The sequence below is a fragment of the Epinephelus fuscoguttatus genome, linkage group LG19 (assembly GCF_011397635.1).
Source record: "Epinephelus fuscoguttatus linkage group LG19, E.fuscoguttatus.final_Chr_v1".
Taxonomy (NCBI): domain Eukaryota; kingdom Metazoa; phylum Chordata; class Actinopteri; order Perciformes; family Serranidae; genus Epinephelus; species Epinephelus fuscoguttatus.
This window is the reverse complement of record NC_064770.1, coordinates 15,623,549-15,643,470: the sequence shown is the minus strand read 5'-3', so window position 1 is coordinate 15,643,470 and position 19,922 is coordinate 15,623,549. Positions and strand designations below refer to the sequence as shown.

The 19,922-nt window shown below is 41.6% G+C and overlaps 1 protein-coding gene across 3 annotated transcripts in view; it reads right to left on the bottom strand.

The window, feature by feature from the left end:
- Positions 1-19,922, bottom strand: part of LOC125880071 (SH3 and cysteine-rich domain-containing protein 2-like) — a 37,200-nt gene that overhangs the window by 2,740 nt on the left and 14,538 nt on the right. Inside the window, exons 3-10 of one of the 3 annotated variants that reach the window (XM_049562314.1) lie at positions 14,297-14,381; positions 14,030-14,100; positions 10,424-10,539; positions 8,303-8,372; positions 7,940-8,082; positions 7,740-7,828; positions 3,441-3,492; positions 607-744 (exon numbers count right to left, since the gene is read on the bottom strand). In XM_049562314.1, the coding sequence (XP_049418271.1) occupies positions 607-744; positions 3,441-3,492; positions 7,740-7,828; positions 7,940-8,082; positions 8,303-8,372; positions 10,424-10,539; positions 14,030-14,100; positions 14,297-14,381 (764 nt within the window). Of the gene's footprint in view, positions 1-606; positions 745-3,440; positions 3,493-7,739; positions 7,829-7,939; positions 8,083-8,302; positions 8,373-10,423; positions 10,540-14,029; positions 14,101-14,296; positions 14,382-17,893; positions 17,989-19,922 lie in introns of all 3 variants that reach the window. The other 2 variants (XM_049562313.1, XM_049562316.1) reach the window with 2 other exon arrangements.

Here is a 19,922-nt window from a genome sequence, read left to right as displayed (position 1 = left end):
AAATATGATGCCTCAGGCTATCGTCAGTGTGCAGGCATAACACCAACAACAACACTAATATTATATGATTTAGAAATACTGTTTTATAACGCAGCCCCTCATTTAACTATCCTGGAAGGATTTGGGAACATAATCCTTTCATAATTGAATTGAATTGAATTTATTCACAGAAGAATCATTGTGTTTTTAATTTTCATATTCAATTTTCTGACGTATTAAAGAGAAACTCTTAATGTAAACAGTGGTGACAGCGCAGAGCGTCTTCGCGCCGTAGGAAAACTAGTTTTGGATGTGTGGGTGAAAACAAATCTATGTATTTATTTGCTGAAAGTCTAAAAAGTGGAAATAATGAGCCTTGAAGTGCTGACACACAGACACAGAGATAATTTTGGTGCCAATTCTTTGATCATGCCTTGACCAGGATGTACCTCGCCTCTCACCCAGTATGTGCTGGGATAGGCTCCAGCCCCCTGCTATTCTGCACAGGATGAAGCGGGTGACACAAATAGATCATCACAAACAATGAATGATTCAAAATGTCAGTAGTTATTTGAGGGGTAAATGAGAGAAGGAAAAAGAACAATATAAGCGATAACACTGGTGTACCTGAGACTCCTTCACAGCCATGTGGCCTCTCTCTCGGTTGCCAGGAAAACTCTGGATGACCCGCCACACTCGCTCTCCTGGCCGGACCCTCTGCACAAAGTTGGCAGGGAAGAAGCCGACTTTGTCGCCACTCTTGCCCTGAAAAACGCAGGAGGACAGTACAGTCAGTCAGTCAGTGAAATGTATCTGGGTGTCATTGATGACTATTACATACAGTAATATAGTTGTGGGTGGACTGACTCTTTTTACAATTCATTTAAGTTGATACATGTAAATGTACTGAACCCTTTTCTTATCATGCAGCACAAACCTGGAATAACCTCCCAGATGATGTTAGACAAGCCCCGACCACTTTTAAATCAAAGCTAAAAACAGTCCTTTTTTACGCTGCCTACTCCACCCTATAATGACTGCAACCTTATTTTAAAACTCAATTTTTAATCATTTTAAATAATCTTTTTATATTTGCATCTCTTGTCTGCACTTCTGCTATTATTAATGGCGAGATTTTTAAACTGTAAATCATTTAGTAATTAATTTTACCTTTTATGTCTTTTCTCTCTTTACTCTTTCCTGTATCCTTCATTAAGTTTTATATTTCATTGCTCTGTAAGGCACTTTGAATTGCCCTTGTGTATGAAATGTGCTATACAAATAAAGCTGCCTTGCTTTGCCTTGTAGGAATGTGACTGACCAACAATCTGTTGTTCTTTGAGGGGCAAGTCAACCCAGTTACCTCTGCAGCCTTGTGCTCCATTCATGTAGCGTCAACATAATCTGAAAGTGAACTCCTCATCATGTTTCTAGCCTGATTTGTTTCTTTTGCTCTTTGCTATCATCAGCACAATAAATACAACACACCTTCTTTATAGCATCCATGATGCTTTCACATTACAATTTAAAGCTCATGGACAAACCAAAGGCGGAAGAGCAACCATTCAACGAGCATGTGAATGCACCATTGGCCTTGGCTAAGAGGTCTCCACTGGAGAACAATTTTATCAACACATTTTCACTCTAACCTCCTCACATATGGATGTTTGTACATGGACTTTCCACATCCACATCCGACGTGCAAGGTACCCTGGGTACGTTGGCTGTGGATGTTCTGGGACACCATGTCAAGTTCTGCCTGTTACATGCACTGTCTTCTTTCAAGATAAACTTCCGTTTTTTTTCCGTTTACATACAGTCTCTTTCAAAATATACACACTACATTGGTACAACACTGCAAATTTGCGTTTTTTAATTCAACAACTAACACACATGGTTGGGTTTAGGCAACAAAAGCACGTGGTTAGGTTTAGGAAAAAAGAACAGGATTTGGCTTTAGAATCTTACGGGATGCTAACACTGCTCTCTCGGGTGAAAGTTGGTGTTTGTAGGACCCATCCACCACCCCTCCCACCAGGCCCAGTCAGACTTTCGGCGCCTTAACTTTCGTCCTTGTCTCGCCACGTTTTCCCCTGACGCCACCCGGCGCCATTAAACTATAACTGCAACTGGCTGAGTATCATGCTGACGTTAAAGGACGCTTTTTAGGTTGGTTTCTGACACTGCAAGTCACTGCCCAAGCGCCAGATTTTGACGACTTCTGAGTGAGACTGGGCTCATTTAATCAGCCCTTGCTCTTTCATTCAGTGTTGTTGCTGCACTATGTTACAACATGTCACAAAGTCATGAGCAACCAGACGTTCGATAGGCTGATCTGTTACATAGCCTACTGGACACTAAAAAGAGTTGTTCAGAAATATAATCTTGTTCATTTTTGCCTATCACTGCTGCAACATCATCTCATTTTCATTCTTAATAAAGTAGTAGTGAATAAGTTTTATAGCTGCTTTTATTATGGCCACTAATCCCACTGATTCCAGAAGAATGTCGGTTTTGACTGACGCCGATGTCTAGACTGGCCGAACACTTCTGAACTTATTGATATGTTTCAGAGTTGTTGTCATCATCTTTTAAGTCACTGAAAAGAAAGACTTTCCTCATTCTGAATAGTAATGGCAAATTAAAAAACAGAGTGAGACGGACAGGAGGACGTTTCTGTCTGTGCAGTGACGAATCATTCAGGCTGCAGAGACAAGTGTAAAAACAGCAGTAAAAGAAGACGGAACACTCGCATTACACAAATTAAGGTAATAACTGTTTTGAAACGCAAAAAAAAAGAAATTGCTCCACCTTAATGTCAGATTTGTTTTCCAAAAAAACAGCAGTTTGTGCTGCTTTGCCTGCTTGTGAAAACAGATGATGTCTGAGCGAACCTCATTATGGAACAATATCCTACAGTTTATCATCTTCTGCCTCAGGTGTTGGTATTAAAGTGATTCATAAACCATATATTAGTGATGAACAGATGATTCACAAATTATACATAATTTAAAGGTTCTTTGGAGTGACAATGTTGACATGAAGTGTTTAATGACTGCTGCTTTCCTTTGGCTTACATGAGTGCTAGTAAATACTGGTCCACACACTCTGCTTTTTAGTTAAGCCTGGGTGCATCCTTCTTTTTCTGTGACTAAAAACCCAGACACACACAGATGCACATTTGTTTCCATCAGGAGCTCATTACAGTCTCAATAAAGATCTCTTTGAGGCTGCGAGACTAGTCTAGTTCATTATGTAAACTCTTGATAATTTTCGGAGGAAATTATGTTCTATTTCTGTCCGTGGCTGCCTGCATGTTTATGGCAGGCAAAACTGGAGCAGGTGTTATGCATTAACAGGCTTGTTTTAAAGACCTGAATTAACACTTGCGCACAGCCAATGCACACGCACACATTACACAGGTGCACACACATGATGTTTGCAAATGATTTATTACCTACCTTCCACCACTCTTCGTTGGAGTCGTCAGTGACCTGCACACGATCACCGGGCCTAGAGGAGATAAGACATAAGAGGAGATGAAAAAAAAAGGAGACATGAAAGGGGAGGTGATTGAGGTGGAGAGGAAAAGGGGGAGACGGGAGCCGGATACATAATGTGGAGATGGAGAGAGGGAGAGTGGCAAGCAAGAAAAAAAAAGTTGAGTGCAAGCACAAAAGATAACATTATCAAACTGTCACAGAAAGCTGTTGTACCGACGTTTACAAAGCTGTGGAGGTTAAAACGAGTCTTTGTGTCCCTCTGCAGAGGTGACAGAGCAGCTGACACCAAAGTCAGGAGGTCTACATGAAATACGACTGTGTGGCGTCTGCTGCAGTGGTGAAGGCTGGACCTAATCTGCAGCCAACCTGGCCTGCATGCTAATGATGCTACCAGTTTTTGATGAGACTTTTCTACACACACATTCACAGTGTACGCCCTGTCCTAGATACACAGGGAGGAACTGCTGTCCCAAATGCACTTCTGTATGTTGCGTCTCCTGGGTGTCTGCTCTCACTACTGCCCTATATGATCATTGCTCACACAGGCACACACACACAAACACACACACGCACAACTTTGCCCACAGTTATGTAAACTTACCAACTAGGGTAAGACCCATATATCTCAGCTGATACTGGCCATTTATGAAATATGAGACATTGTTCTGCTCACTGAGGTTTCTCCTAGGAGCACAGCTACTTAAAACCTAGGTGTATTTTTAGTTTGCTTGTATTTTGGATATATAGGTTATATTAAAAAATGTTCTTAGCCAGAGTTTGACAAACTCATTTATGCATCTTCTAGGTATCCGCATGCAGTTTGTATGTATATGCTGAACAGTAGGATTAGTCTGTGGGATGACAGCTTTGCTTAAATATGCCTCGATGATTCTCTAATAATGAATGGTCGGACATGATGTAATTTGCATATGCCACAGTCTTAACATTAGGACATAATTTATTAAACGTTGCATCAGTATTTCCTGTTGCTGTGCACCCGCAGACAGGGAGGCAGAAACAGTCGCTTCAGATGACAGTGTGAGAGTCTCCATTTTCTTTCTGCTAAATTCTCAAAAGAGTTAAATAAATAAATCAACCCTTAGTATCCCTTACTTTTGAAAGGATCTGCTATTGATCCAATCAAAATCTACGAAGAAAGCTAAACTAAAACGATCTTACTTCACCTTCAAACTACAGGCTTAAAATGGCTTAGATATCACTCTACATCTTTCCCTCATGTACTATCCTCTGATCTGAAAATATGCAAATTAGCCCCACCTCTATCATCACCCACCACTCAGCCACTTGCGTGTGTCTTGAGCATACCTTCTCGAGTGTTCAGTTTGAACAAGCTAATAACATATTGCTAATGTGAGATAAAACTCGTTCCTGATTGCCAGCTCTGACAAGTTGAAGTAAAAGTGAAAATTAGCTTGCTGGATTGGTTCCTTACATTTGTGACGTACCAATAGACTGTTAAAATAATGTACGTAGCTACTCTGACGTCACCCACCGCTTTGTGAACTCCCGTTTGGCATTACGACCGTCGCCATCTTGTTTGTTTTTGGAGCTAGAGGTGACCATATCTGAGCGAGAGGCTGGAGCTGTGGGGGAGCGAGGGGTGGATCTGACTGAGAAGCCAAGGACACAGACAGCCTGTCGCTCCAAGTGACCTGCCCTTGATTACGTGTAACTTTAAATCTTAATAAAATGTGAAGGGGTACGTTATATAAAAAAATCAGCCACATACAGTTGTGATGAAAGTTCAAATTAGCTATGGAGACCAGAACCATTTTTGTACCAAGCTTTAAGCATGTTTATTTCTTTTGTAAAGTTGGGCATTTTAACATGGGTGCTAATGGGGATTGACTCACTTTTGGAGCCAGCCACTCAAGGAACTGCAGTTTTTGTACCTTTGTTGGCTTCATTTTTCAGCCCCAGAGGTTACTGCTTGGATGTAACCAGTGTTTGGAGGGTTACGTTTAAAACATATTCCACCACATATTACTGAATACATGCCCTTAAATGTAACTTGTAATGTATTCCATTAGATTACACAAACTAAGTAATATATACTGAATAGTTTGGATTACATTTTAAATACTTCTCACTGCATTTGTCTGGGTCACATATTTTCATGCCAAAAACACATAACAGTGCCCTCTCTGTGAATCTCCTCTGCCAATGCCTTGTAGCAGGTGCACTGCACACACTTTTTAAAAGTCTGTTTAAGGAAAATGTGTGCCTCATTTGAATTTTACACAGTGTCCTAAAAGCAAATGTCGCTCTCTCTGTCTGCACTTAATCTGTTTAATGCGCACTTCTCTTACGTCATTGTGACAAACCACTTAGGCTGCCTATCAGCTGTGCGCTCCACTGGAGACGTAACCACTGAAGAGATGTGCAAATACTTAATATTTTTCGATGTTTGCTCTTTTAAAACAGAAAACACATGTTTTATATTGTGTATATATTTACTGGAAACAACAGACAGTATAGCCAACATTTACCAGAAACTTTCAGCTTCCTGGTCATCTCCCTCCAGCCACCTTATTTAGATTTTTGTAGTTAAATGAGGGGCTGTTATGTAGATAGCTCCTCATTCAGCCATTCTTTGCCCATTGTAGAGCTTTCAAAGCGAGTGACAGCAATAAATAGAAACAGGGCAATTCACAAAAGTTCAGCTCAAAACAGCAGCGCTGCCTCATTCACTGCCAGTTTGAACATTCCAATAGAAACAGTGGGGGGTCAATAAAAGCCCCACCACCTGCAGACCTTTTCCACAGCAGACATCTTGACTTGTCATAGCAGGAAAGGCGTGGGTGAAAGTAATTTTGTTAACGATGGCTCAGCTCCATCCAGTGTCCCAGTAAGCCATGACAGTGAGAACAGCATGTACAGGACCCTGGAACTGGCCCAATGCAGTCATTTCTAATGTTATAAATTACATGTAGTCTTCTCCTGCTATGAGAAGTCAAACTGCTGGCTGTGAAAAACTGTTCACAACATTTATACAACCAGGTGTGTTCACTCACTATGCTGGTTGTGGTTGTGGTAGTATGGTGTCGTCTGTGCTTGACTAACATGTCACTTTCCTGTTAGTTGCATTGCAACTGTCGGGGTTGGGCAACTTACACCTTCATTAGTCTTATTAATGCATAGGCTGTATCTAAAATCACTCCCTTATTCACTGTTTCTCTATAGACAGAGCGATAGATTCAACACTCAGTGGTTTACTCAATAGTGTACATGCCATGGATGTTACCTTTTCATTCCACTGTGGGAACAGGGCAGTACATATCTGCATAAATTTCACACTCAGAATACCAACAGTCAAATATAATGGCACAGGGTAAACAGTGCAATGTGATAACTAATATTTGTGATTTTGGACACAACAATGGAGCTTTGGTGACCTTAATTACCAGCATAGCTCCATTAAATCCTTCAGAATAACTGAAAACACCAGTGTGGGTGTTCAGCTTAAGTGCTCATGTTTTCTGTAAATCTTTTAGCTCTGCAATTTTAGAATAAATGCACCCAGAGTGTTCTCTAATACTGAAAAATATATTGATTTTACTTTTTCCAATTAAAAACATTAACTAGTTTTTGTCGCCTGCAGTCCATACAGGTCAAAACCCAACAGAAGCACAGAGACGTAATGCTTTCATTAGTGCACATACTGTATATTGTGCAGTCACACAGACACAGAGCCATAGCACAGATGGCTGTTGACAGTCCCATGGATCTACCTCTGTTGTCCCCAAACCATGCAAACACACATCCTGCCCTCATTTCACTGCTCCATCCTTCCTTTCTTCTATTTCCTCGCCCTCCTTCATCTTATGGAGCTTTTACTTCTATATTTGCACTTTGCTTTCTCCGCCTATTCCTCTCTCTTGCTCTCTCCTCCTATGATAATCTCCAGCACCATGCCATCTCCCCTTATGTCTCGCCTCCCTTTCATCTCTCGGTTGTTCGGTGTCTTTATCCTCTCCCCTGCTGGGAACACAGCTCAGTCGCTAGCTCTATAAGGGGACAGTGATGGGCTTCGAGTTTATAATTAGTCGTCCTTAAGGGCGCCCCGGCACCGTCCTCTGCAGATGGTGGGGACATTTTCATCCTGCAGGAACAACAGCCGGGGCAAAAACACAGACAAAGCAAACGCACAATAGCAAAAACACAATGCCACACGGGCCCTCCTGCACGTGTACACACATGAAAATGCTTGCCATCGGCAGTCTGGCTTCTACTCACTGAAGTTCCAGGTCATTCTGTTCCTGAGGCAGAAACTTGTAGAGCGCTACATAGGTGTGGATGGAGTGAACTTCGATTCGCTTGGGCACCTGGACACAGGGAGACACAGGGACGGGGAGGTAGTGAGACAGAAATACACAGTGGAGGAGGAAAACAACAAGGGGTGACAGTGTGCACAGGGTGATTAAACAGAGTGGTACCATTGCACTGCTCTCCTCTGCGGGAGTCTGAGCTTCTGCAGGAGTCTGAGCTTCTGCTTGAGTCTGAGCTTCTGCAGGAGTGTCAGCTTGGCCGCCGCTGTCATCATCCTCCTTCTCAATCTCGACATCGGGGACAGGGTCATCTGAGGGTAGCGGGAAATATTCTTAGAAGGTGCTTGGCACGTAGGCACCCACACATATGCAGTCAGGTGTGTAATTCTTTTTACAACCAGTCACAGTAAATCTCTCACTCACACATACGGACATGCAGAGGTAAACACCACATATGCATAGACACACATAGGCATGGAAATACAGCACATGTGCCTATCCACATCTATGGAGACAAAGACAGTGTTTTACCCCCTGTCTCCTGGGTTATCTCTTCCTCCATGCTGCACTGTCTCTGCTGCATCTCCTCACCTCCCTCCCCCTTATCAAAGAAGGAAATAGAGAGGAAAATGTTAGCACCAGGATGTCATTGAGGATGCATTTGATCGTGGGTGTAACACTTTTCTCTGCTCTGAATTATTCCAAATGCACTCCACACAGATTAGTTCTCTGTGTTGTAACAGGATCTGCATAAATGACTTATATGCTGTTAGATCATGTCTGAAAATGGTTTTGAAAAAGGAGACTTGCGTAGTGCTTCAGCTGCATGTCTAATGAAAAGAACACAGAGATCAGTGTCATCCATTATGCTCCTCACATATGATACCCTGGTGCTTAATTATAACACTTTCACCATAGCCTATGTCAAGTTAGATTTAAGTAGGGGACTTGCCTCAAATTAGAGGAATCTTTGAAAAAGCTTTGAAATTAATTTTTAAGCAAAAGTTTTTGGGAAATACACTCACTAATTCACTTACTGGTTGAGAGTTAGGTGAGAAGATTGATACCACTCTAGTGTTAGGCAGATGGTTAGTTTAGCTATGCAGGAAGACTAGAAGACCTACGCTGTGTCTCAATTTGCGATGTTCCAAACTTACATTTTGCTATTTTGAGTGCATAAGTGCGTTCACAATAACAAGTGTGGCGAAATACAGTGCACCATGAGTACCTGGATGGTGTACTAACCATCAAAAAGTTGAGTGTGGGACGTAGGACGACCTCAATGGTTGCCATCTTGGCTATGTAGCGGAAGAGGAGGGACCACAAAACTTGTGAAAATGGTGGCTGAAGAAGTTGCAGGTGCTCCAGCAAACACGTCAACAAGCCGGGAGATATTTTGGTGAATAATAATCGGTCAAGTATTGGCAGTAGCATCCCCAAGGGGGGGTAGCTCCTTGATACACTGGCCCCTTCTGGTGAAAATAATTGGAAGCTCATATTTTAAAATAGTCTGAAGGTAGTGGTATTTTGTGAAACTAAATAACGAAAGACATCCATGTTTGCATGGCTTTTCAGAAAGGAGATTAAATAACGCTCCAAAGTTAGGCTGGCGTAAGTTGGCGGTTTTCAAAGGCGTCCCATTGAACTCTCACCTCAAGATATCTGAATGAAAATGAGTTCTATGTATATCCCAGTGTCTCCCCTAACCTTGAGAAGACTTGTTCCCAGTGAATGTTTTGTTTCTTATTATCAAGGTTCTCCTTCAAATTAAAGCTGTATATTTGTGTTTTAAGGAAAAGGACAACCAGACGATTTGAAGAACAATGAATCATCTGGCCGCCCCTATGAAAACTTTCTGGACGTGCCACTGAATGTTGGTGGTAATGCTCCATCTGGTTGCAATTTGACATTAAAACTGAGAAGAGGAAGAGCAGGCGGTCAAATGTTGCAACTGCATTTCCGCCGAGTGCACAACAACTGTGTCCGATTTGAGACAAGTTATACCGTGTCAAAATTCATGCACTTTGCAACTAAGTACACAGCGTACACAGTGTACTACAAAGAAGTGTACTTACGGAAGAATCCAAAGTGTGACACAAGAAACAGTCCGGCACATAACCCTCCATAGAATGGCAAATTGCCTCAATTACAATTTGTTTTCTTTGTACAGATTAAATGAACAAGATATAACATGTAAATTGGTGAGATTTCGAGGTGCTAGTAAACAGACTTTGTGACGTTCAGATAGAGCTAGGCTAGCTGTTTCCCCCTGTTTCCAGTCTTTATGCTAAGCTAAGCTAACTGTCTCTTGGATGTAGCTTCAATCTCACAGTACATACAAAAGAGTTGTATCGATCTTCTCATCTAAGTCTCTGCCAGGAAATGAATGCACACATTTCCTAAAAATTCTTATTTATCTTTAGTAATCTATAGTATTACCCAATTCTGGAAAATATTTAAGATGATTTGTTTTTACAAAATATGTTACTATAAACTAGGGAGTGTGAAGACAAGTCACTGCAGTGCACTATCTATTGTCTCAGTACTTCACCAGTGAGCTGACCAATGGATCAGTGTCATAAAAACTTCATGTCTTAATCACACTGATCCAACTGTCCTCTACGCCCTAACAACAGGGTGATGATGTCATACCAGGCTGCGTGTTGGCGACTCTGACAAACTGCCAAAACTGGAGCGGCTCATCTGTGCCAAGGACGTCCCGTAGCGCAAGGCGGCATACACGGGGTCTACACGCATCCGCGCAGCCTCTGAAACCACACACACACACATTCATAAAACTCATGCACACACACACACACACTTAAGTTCACTTGATTTACTAACACACGTGTAAATTATTCACGCAAAGACACAGTGCCACACACAATTTGGACGGCACACTGAGATTACACTGTACATCATTATTTTTGTGCCAATCTGGAGGAACCAGAGGGTCTAAATATAACCGTAGTAACACAGTCGGTCCTGGACCAAAGTGACCCACTTTAGATCTGACAGAGGACAGCAGCCAGAAGTTAAGGAGACATCAAGACATTCCAATAATCTGCACTTGATTTATTTATACATTACTTATTGGCAGGAGATGTGTCTCAGTTTTAACAGCCATAATATATCTGTAGTTGAGTAGAAAGGGAATAGGAGATGGGATTTAAAATATGGAAATCCTCCGAAAGCCTACATTTAATGTAGATGGCAGTGCTTGGTGCTATCGGAGTATTTCTGAAGTTAGGAATTAAATTTTCTGCTCCTTTTCTCATCCAGCTCAACACGAGTCGAATGGAGGGCAGAAATGATTTCATTCTGCAGAGCCAGAACGACTCTATGCGCGTGTGTGTGTGTGTGTGTGTGTGTGTGTGTGTGTGTGTGTGTGCAGGATGAAGTCATAATGATTTTCAGTTAATACTGAAGTCACTGCCTCCATGCTCTTGTCAGATAGGTGATAAATTAAACAGGAACACTTACAGAAATTCTGCAGCAATAATGTATTTAGTGCGTCTGGTGTATTTAGAGTATTTAGAGGCGATACAGCTCATGCGTGCTGTAAATTTATTGCAGCATTTTCAGTGAAAGAGGCATTTCGGCAAAGAGCAATTAATTGCAGGGGAGTAAACAGCAGAAAGTCGTGCTCAGAGAGGTTTTGACCTTCGGCTTCTTTTCAGCGCTTAAAAGAGAATTCTATATGATATAGCGTCCTTCATAAATCTGTAAGCTAAAACACTCAAAAGCAACCACAGTTTGACTGACCCAAACAACATTATTCAAGAGGGTCCTCATTCCTAAACTAGTCCTTCTTTTACCTTAGCTTTAACCCAACACCACAGTGTGTCACCCAGCATTTCCAAATGGTAGAATTGTTGGCGGCGCTGTTGCAAAGACAACCACAATTTCCACAGTTACTCTGGTTGTTCCACCAGCCGCCATTTTTCCTACTGAGGATAATATCTGCAAAGAAATTACACTGATACTCCTTGGTAAATGGAGATAGCCAGTGATAGCTATCAGGGGAAACAAAAGGGCTATCCTCTTCATGTTTTATTGTGCAATGGTTGACACAGCTCCTTTCTGCTGTGAGTCAATACATTTTTCCCCACAAGATCGTACCCACTGGCAGACAGAGCTGCATAATGACAGAGTGGCTTATAGGAAACCGATCTAAATTCCGATGGTGTCAATATAATATAGCCATTACATTGTGCAGTCAACTTTTAGCCTACTTCATGATAATGAGTTAAGCAAAAAATGTGTCTACCATAAAGAAGCTCCATACGATATTCAGAGTGTATCCAAGGTTTAGAGGTGGTTGCAGGAAGACTGCCCTTTGTCCCCACTACCTAAAACTCCAAAGCCCATTTATTCAAAAATAGCTCTGCATTGTATGTTTCAAACCATGAATATATTACATGTGTCGACAACATTGTGGTGAATGTGTGGTTAGGTTTAGGCCCAAAAACTACTTGGTTTTGGTTTGGTAAAGATCTTTTGTGGCACAACAGTTGCTGGAAAAGCAGAGATGGGTTGGTGAAAAACTACTGGGATCGGTGGCTGAAATACCGCTGATACACACTGCGAAGGATCAGTTAAAACATCCAGGATCGGGTAACTGATGGGAAACTGAAACTTACTCCACAGAGTGTGTATTTTCAGAGGTGCTTTGGGAGAAATGGGCTTTCGTCTACTGGGGCATTTTTCTGATTTTCTGGGGCTTTGGAATTTTGGGTGGGTCTGTGGTACAGTGGTTAGCATTATCACCTCACAGCAAGAGGGTTCCTGGTTCAAACTGTGGGGAGTTCGAACCCAGGGTGGGTTCCCCAACCCAGGGTGGGTGGGAAGCCCTTCTGTGTGGAGTTTGCATGTTCTCCCCGTGTCAGCATGGGTTTTCTGTGGATACTCCGTCTTCCTCCCACAGTCAGAAGATATGCAGGTTAATTGCAGACTCTAAATTGTCCATAGGTGAGAATGTGAGCATTAATGGTTGTCTGTCTCTATGTGTCAGCCCTGTGATAGTCTGGCAACCTGTCCAGGGTGTACCCCGACTCTCGCCCAATGTCAGCTGGGATAGGCAACAGGATAAGCGATTATGTGAATGTATGAATGGAACAATGGCACAGAGCTAACATTGGTAACCAACCGGAGAGTGGGCGGTATGCTTCTGCGACAACTCTGTCCTGATTTCAACTGCTGTATGAACGCGATGCAAGCGGGGATGCTTAGCTAGCCATTGGGACACTGACAGGGACTCACATCCACTAACGTGCATGTGCTGCCTACCGCAACAAAAAGCAGAGAAACTCAGATTACAACACACACGGAGGGAGCGTGACTTTACATAGCAAATGTTTGCTGCTATATTAATACTCTGAATGTTGTATTCAGAACTTTTAAATAGAGAATCAAATCCTTGTTAAATTGGTGGATAATCAAATTTTAACTGTCATTGAAAAATTGCAACCTAGAGCTTTAGCTGTTAAGTACTTCCCTCATGCAGCTATTGGTCTCACCCTCATAAATGAGGTTTAATATGACACAATAAACTGCTCTGCCAAAAGGCATCTGATGTGAAATTACAGGGTCTGTGAGTGAATCCTTTATAAAAAAGAGAAAAAGCCATCTGATATTAATGTGTGTAAACATCAGATCAGTATTTTACCAAGCCTTTGGTTGGCAGAATTATGAGGACACTTTGCAGTGTGTGATTGTGAGTTTGGCAGGTTGCAGTGTCAGCTGGCCCTGGCAGAGTCCCAGGCGTCATGGCGCTCAGCACTGGGTGATGACAGCACTGTAGGTTAATTGCACTCTGATTCATGGATAGTGCAAGGAAGTGACAGCATGAGGTGCTAACCGTGATTCAGCGAGGCATACAGTATGTGAGACAAAGGACTGCATCACCTGCACAGATGTTCATCCAAAAGGTATGACAAAGAAAAACACGCTCCCATTCAGAGATTACGATGAAAGGAAGAACAAATTCAGGTGCATTTAGACACAAGAGTCTGTGCTTGCAACACTGTGTTTTAGCCTTCAGCAGATTTATTTGACAATGAGAGAGTAAAAATGTGACTTCTATTTTTAAAACCAATCAAAGAAAAGGCAGCATTTCAACGCTGTGAAGCTTTTTAAACGTGCAAACTGTAGTGCCAGACAATACCCTCTGTCAGTTCAAGGATAAACAGACAAACAAAGCATAAACAGAAATAAAGAAACGTAAACATTAGGACTTATAAATATTTATTCACATACTTTTAGGGTGCAGACCATCCGTCAGCCTCCAAGAGAAGCTGAATTTGTTCTTCCTCTTTATATTTTCCCTCCTCGGTCGTCAGGTGAGATGGAGACAGTTCTGGTTTTATTACAGCGCATGCACAAGCACACCAAAATCTACAAATAGACCAAAAGGCTAGACAAGAGCAGCATCACAAAACACAGGACGCATACACTGCACAACGATGCACATGTGCACTCACTCATAAAACACACACACACACAGGGACACTCAGGTATGCTCACCTTGGCTTGGCTGAACTTCCTTGACGACAGACAATTGGTCGTTGACGAGCAGCGGTGAGCTGAAGTTTCGTTTGAATGCTCCAGACTGATGGAGGAGAAGAGGAAAAGTGATTTTTTTCTCTTCAGTTTACTTTGTGTTCTTACGCTGAGCTAACGGGAAACTGGCTCTGTGTACTGACTTTAAGACATTAATAAAGTCATTTGAAAATTACCGAATCAGAAACACTAAGGACACACTGAGTGCTGCAAACACTGTGGAAAAAGAGCTAATTTTCTGTCACAAACCGAAGCAATGTGCAGCTCTCTTTTCTTCTAATTATGAACAATGAATTCACTCAACCACTTACGAGTGTGCACATGGCTTACACACAGGCACTGACATGTGATTCTGTGTGTGTGTGTGTGTGTGTGTGTGTGGTGCAATTTCACACTGAATTTAGCATAGTAAGTGTTTCAGCAGAGATATCAGTTTGTCTTCTCCTTGACTTGCAAATGAACCACTCAGTTTGTCATATTATGTTGACGTGAGAAATGCTCCGTAACACCTTTGTTGCTGTAAAGATACTCGAGTTCTCTGATGATATTTTACCTTTCCCTGGCCTCGTCACTCCCCTACCTCCCCCCGTCTCCGTCTTTGTGCTCCATCAAACTGCACTGAGCTGTTTTGAACAAAGTGCTCTTAAAAATTTTCCGAGTGGCTCTCAGAAGGTCTCGCCTCTTGCTGCATGCTAATGTCCTCTGCCCTGCACCAGAGGATAAACACAAAAGCTCTGTCTGAAATCTCTCCCAATTTGCTGCAGAGCGCGCCACACTCCTCAGGTCAAGAGTGTTCCAGTGTTTGTGTCTGCGAGTTCAATCTTCCACTTTTTTTATTTCTTCAAAAGCTGTTTTTAGTTTAAACACTGTACTTTAGACTGTTCCACAAAACATGTCAAAGTCTGCATGATCCAGCAGTACAGGTTCATGGTAAAGTTACCATGGTAACAGTGCTTTTGCTCAGGTTATTGAAATCATGATTGCAATCCAAACTGTTATTTTTGCCGATGTTTAAATTCACTGACTGTTGGAAATCTGAGGAATTGGAGGCTGGACTGACCGAGGAGGAGAAACTTGTGCTGCACATTTTCATTCTCTTCATCAATGTATGAAATACTTTGCTTGCACGTTAGTCAAGACAAATCATCACCTGGTGCATTTTGCGGTTTTCCCTTATTTTAATTGCTAAAGGACCAAAATTTAAGCTTTTCTTTGTAGCCCCAGAATTAAGGGCTACTTGAGATTTTTTTTTTTTAAACTGTCATCTGTCTGTTAAATATGACGCTACAGCCAGCAGCAGGTTAGCTTAGCTTTGCACAAAGACTGGAAATATTGGAAACAGTGAGCCTGCTGATTTGCTGTCTAAAGGTAGCACAATCTGTATACCAGCAATGGTGCTTATCCATTAACATGTCATATCTTGTTTGTTTAATCCTTAAATTAGATATTTTATGGGGGTTATATGCTGGGCAATTTCTTGGCAAGGAGCAGTTGCAAGGCAACCAGTGAAGTAACTGCTCCCAGCAGGAAAGAGTCCGGCACACATTCCCCCCCCCCCCGCGAAATAGCGAATTTATGGTTTCCATTTTGTTTAATATGTAGAAAAATCAACAAGAAATAACACGGTAATTCACTTTAGAGGTGCTGATATGCTGATTTTGCTTGTTCAGTGGCCCTTGGCGTCAACACTGAGGCACCAAGGCCCCTGTAGCATCTCTATGAGACACACTGGGTATGTCACACGCTGTTAGTAGCAAATGTACTTATTTTAACCCAAACCATAATTTTCTTTCTAAACCTAACCAAGTACTATTTTGAATCTACCTAAACATGAAATAAACCTTTGCTGGTTTAAGTTTATTTTGAAAAGACACTGTCTGCATGTAACAAGTAAAAACTGAACATTTCCATAAAATGTATAATGAGAATTGGATAGGTGCAGTGTTAGAGGCGGGGCCCTGTTCATTCATTAAAAAGTTGAAAAGGTATGAAATTGCCTGAATCTTACAATTTAGCTCTCCACTATCTAGAATGGGGATAAAATGATTTAATTTTAATTATTGAGAATTTCAAAATGTTATGGGACTAAATGGATCAAATCCCAACATTGAAATGTGTCCGTTTATGGAGGTTGTGAGGCTCAAAAAAATGTATCCACAGATTTACAGACGTCTCTTTCGCAATGAAAATCTATGACATCATGTGATAGACCTGGAAGTTGTAATTCCATGTTTGGCCACTACGCCAAATTGGCTTCTGTAGTGTATTATCATTCACTCTGAAGCTTTGGAATAGATGACCAGTAAGGGGCTCAGGGTCAAAAAAACATATATGGTTAGGGTCAAGAAGATATTTATAGCGTAGGTCAAGGATTGGAGAAATCCAACAAGAATGTCCCTCTGTTGTCTGTTTGACTTTGTCTCACATTTCACAAACACCACCAGGTCTATATAAGCAGGGAATTTGGGACTGTTTTCCAGAGCAGTTCATATTGGTATCGAACCCTCTCCAAGCATTCTAGATGCTTGATAGATGCTGTACTTCTTGTAATAAACCATTTCTTATGCAAGCAAGATGGTGTCATCGGAGACTTCTTCATCACCTTCACATCATCGCTATATAATAAACAACACTTCAAAGCCTGGCTCTGTTTTTGGGAGCATGGTCTCACTCCAAAGTCGTCGAAATCTGGCAAACCAAACCCTGTTCTTTTTTCTTAAACCTAACCACTTCCTTTTGTTGACTTAACCCAACCATCTGTGTTTATTGTTGAAGGAAAAAAAGCGTCAATTTGCAATGTTATTTTGAAAGAGACAGTATGTAAACCTTAAATGTCCTGTGAAACGGAAATGTATCTTGAAAGAAGACAACTTGACATAGTGTCCCAGAACGGCAACTAACAACGCACCCAGGGTACCTTGCATGTCATGTGGACATGGAATGTCCATGACCAAAACATCAATATGTGATGAGGTCGGAATGAGAATGTGTTGGTTTGGGGGCTTGTACATTTCCTGTGAAAATGGAAATTTATTTTGAAAAGACAGTATGTAGCAAGCAGAAAGTGACACGCCATCCCTGAGTGTCCAAAACTAATGGTAAGAGGAGTATGTAGAGCGTCATAGTTTGAAGCGTAGGGGCGTTGACCAAGTGTCAGTATTTGATGATTTAGGTGTGAGAATGTGTTGTTTCAGGGCCGTTTCTCTGTTTTAAGTCTTTGTGCTGAGCTACACTAACCAGCTGCTGGCTAACGGATGATTGCTGTATGGATATTTTGTCTTCTTTTGTAGGAAAATCTGAAATTTATCCTGAGATTCTTTATGCAGCTGGGTATTGGTATCAAACCAGATTTTTTGAAATTTGAAAACTAAGCCAAAAAACATCACATTATCGCCCACACTCTCTGATGTGAAGCACATAGAGACACCACAGCAGTGATTGCTTAGCACTAAAGATGTTACAAATTAAAAAAAAGGTGGATTCACAGATTACAGATACAGTGATTATGTTATGTCTCGGAGCATCAAATCAAACAATAAAATTCTGTGAGTGTATTCGCACCTTCCCGTGACACAGCTGCTGCGATAGTTCTGAGGTGCACCACAGGTGAGCAGCCATCTTGCACGTTTTACACCGCAGAGCCTGCTTGGAGTTTCCTGCCGAGAGGGACAGAGATGTGAGAATGAGAGCAGAAACATAGAGGCAGCCATGACGGCGAAGTACACAGCAGGCTGCAGATCTGCAACAGGCAGAAAGTCCTAACAAACCAAAGTGGCCTTCAGATCATGTGAGCAGGTTTCCCTCTGCTCAGGTAGAGAGAGTAATCAAAAGCCGTAGTGGTTTTACCAAGCTGGTGCTGACACTATCAGCTTCATAATCAACAGCTCCTCTTCCAAAACAAGCTGGAGAGATTAGAAAGCAGCTGGAGATATTTCAATGATAATCGATTTGGCATTGAGTCATCTTGCTTTTTCATCTTTGTTTTTAAGTGCTTCAGTGATAACAGCCACTGAGTACTGAGATGTTTAGTTCTCCCTTCATGTGTTAGGTAATAACAAATCCTCTGAAGACTGGTGAATGTTTTTAACGATTAAGGTGTTGAGTCTCTTTTTATCTTACAAACCAAAAATGAATAGATTTGTTGTAGATGGGACGACGTCGACAAGCCTATTATGGAGCACAAACAACAACAAACTGGATGGCTCGATGGAAACACCGCTACTACTTTGAAAAAAAAAAAAAAAAAAAGGATTCTACTTCGTCAGCTTAACAAGCAAACGGGCTGGACTGTGTTGAGGGACTGCAGAGGAGTACAGGGAGAGTGAGGTGATGCATCACATAAATAAACCCACAATGCATGCAAAAAAAAAAAAAGGCAGAGGAGCAGGTTAGAGTCTGTAATTGATCATAGTGACAGGAAGTAGATGTAGCAGAAATACTAGCAGCAGCTAGTAGCTCAGGCAAGCAGCAAATTGAGAGCACGCACATGTCTGCACTGCAGCTATCCCTGTTAATCTACTGGATTCTTCACGCATATAAACACAGAGAGAGCTGCGTTGAAGACATGTAGTCCAACTCTGAATCTAATATTCCTTAAATGAAGCAGAAAAAAATCCACCAGTGAGGTGAGGTAATTTAAAAAGTCATCTGTTTCAGGGGATTTTTCTCTGAAACAAGCGGCCCTATTATGTTCGTGCTACCATACCTGAAGGAAAAATATGACATTTTGGGAAATGTGCACATTATATTCACTTCCTGGCGGAGATATGAGATGAGATGATCTTCTTTTCTCCACCATAACGCAAATGCGTGTATTTCCCAAAAGGTTCAACCATTGCTTTAACGAGTTGTGGACTCCTAAATCCTAATGTGGTGATAAAACATTGTCCCCATATAACCGTCTTCAACGTCTTTAGCACAACACGTAATGTTCTCTCTAAGAAAAAGTGCTCTCCAGTTTGCAGTGGAAGGCAAAGGGGCCAGAAATCCTGTTTTGGCTTGCAGAAAGCAAAGAGAGTCCAGTGCTGTGTCTCAAATTGGATACTTATGTGCTTCCTATTTTGAGCACATGAGTGCGTTCACACAGAGATGTATGGCAAATGCAGTGCTCTACGAGTACCCAGATAGTGCACTCATGACGGTCAAAAAGTGGAGTGTGGAACATTGGACAGCAACATAGCAGAAGAGGCAAGGCAACAAACACATTTCAAACTTGTGAGATGAATTGTCAGCCAACTACTGCAATGAACACCAAACCAAAGCATTGTAGAGATGTACATGTGTATTTTTCCATTACCACTATACTGTTGTTGGATATAAGCCATCAGTTTGTTTATTTAGTTAATTCTGGAATAATTTGGTACTGCAAAAGATAACGTGAAAGCTAACGTTAGCTAGCTAGGTGCATCAGGCACTGATGTTATTGATGTCTTGTGGCGTCAGCTATACAGTCTTTGGGTTTAAGTTTTGTTTGGTTCTTATGCACGTTAAATTGTTGTCTTAATTGCAGAAGATTTTAGTATTAGATTTGTGGTCAGATGCTTGAAAAGGTATGAATATTCATAAATTGCAGCCACTACCATCGACGCGG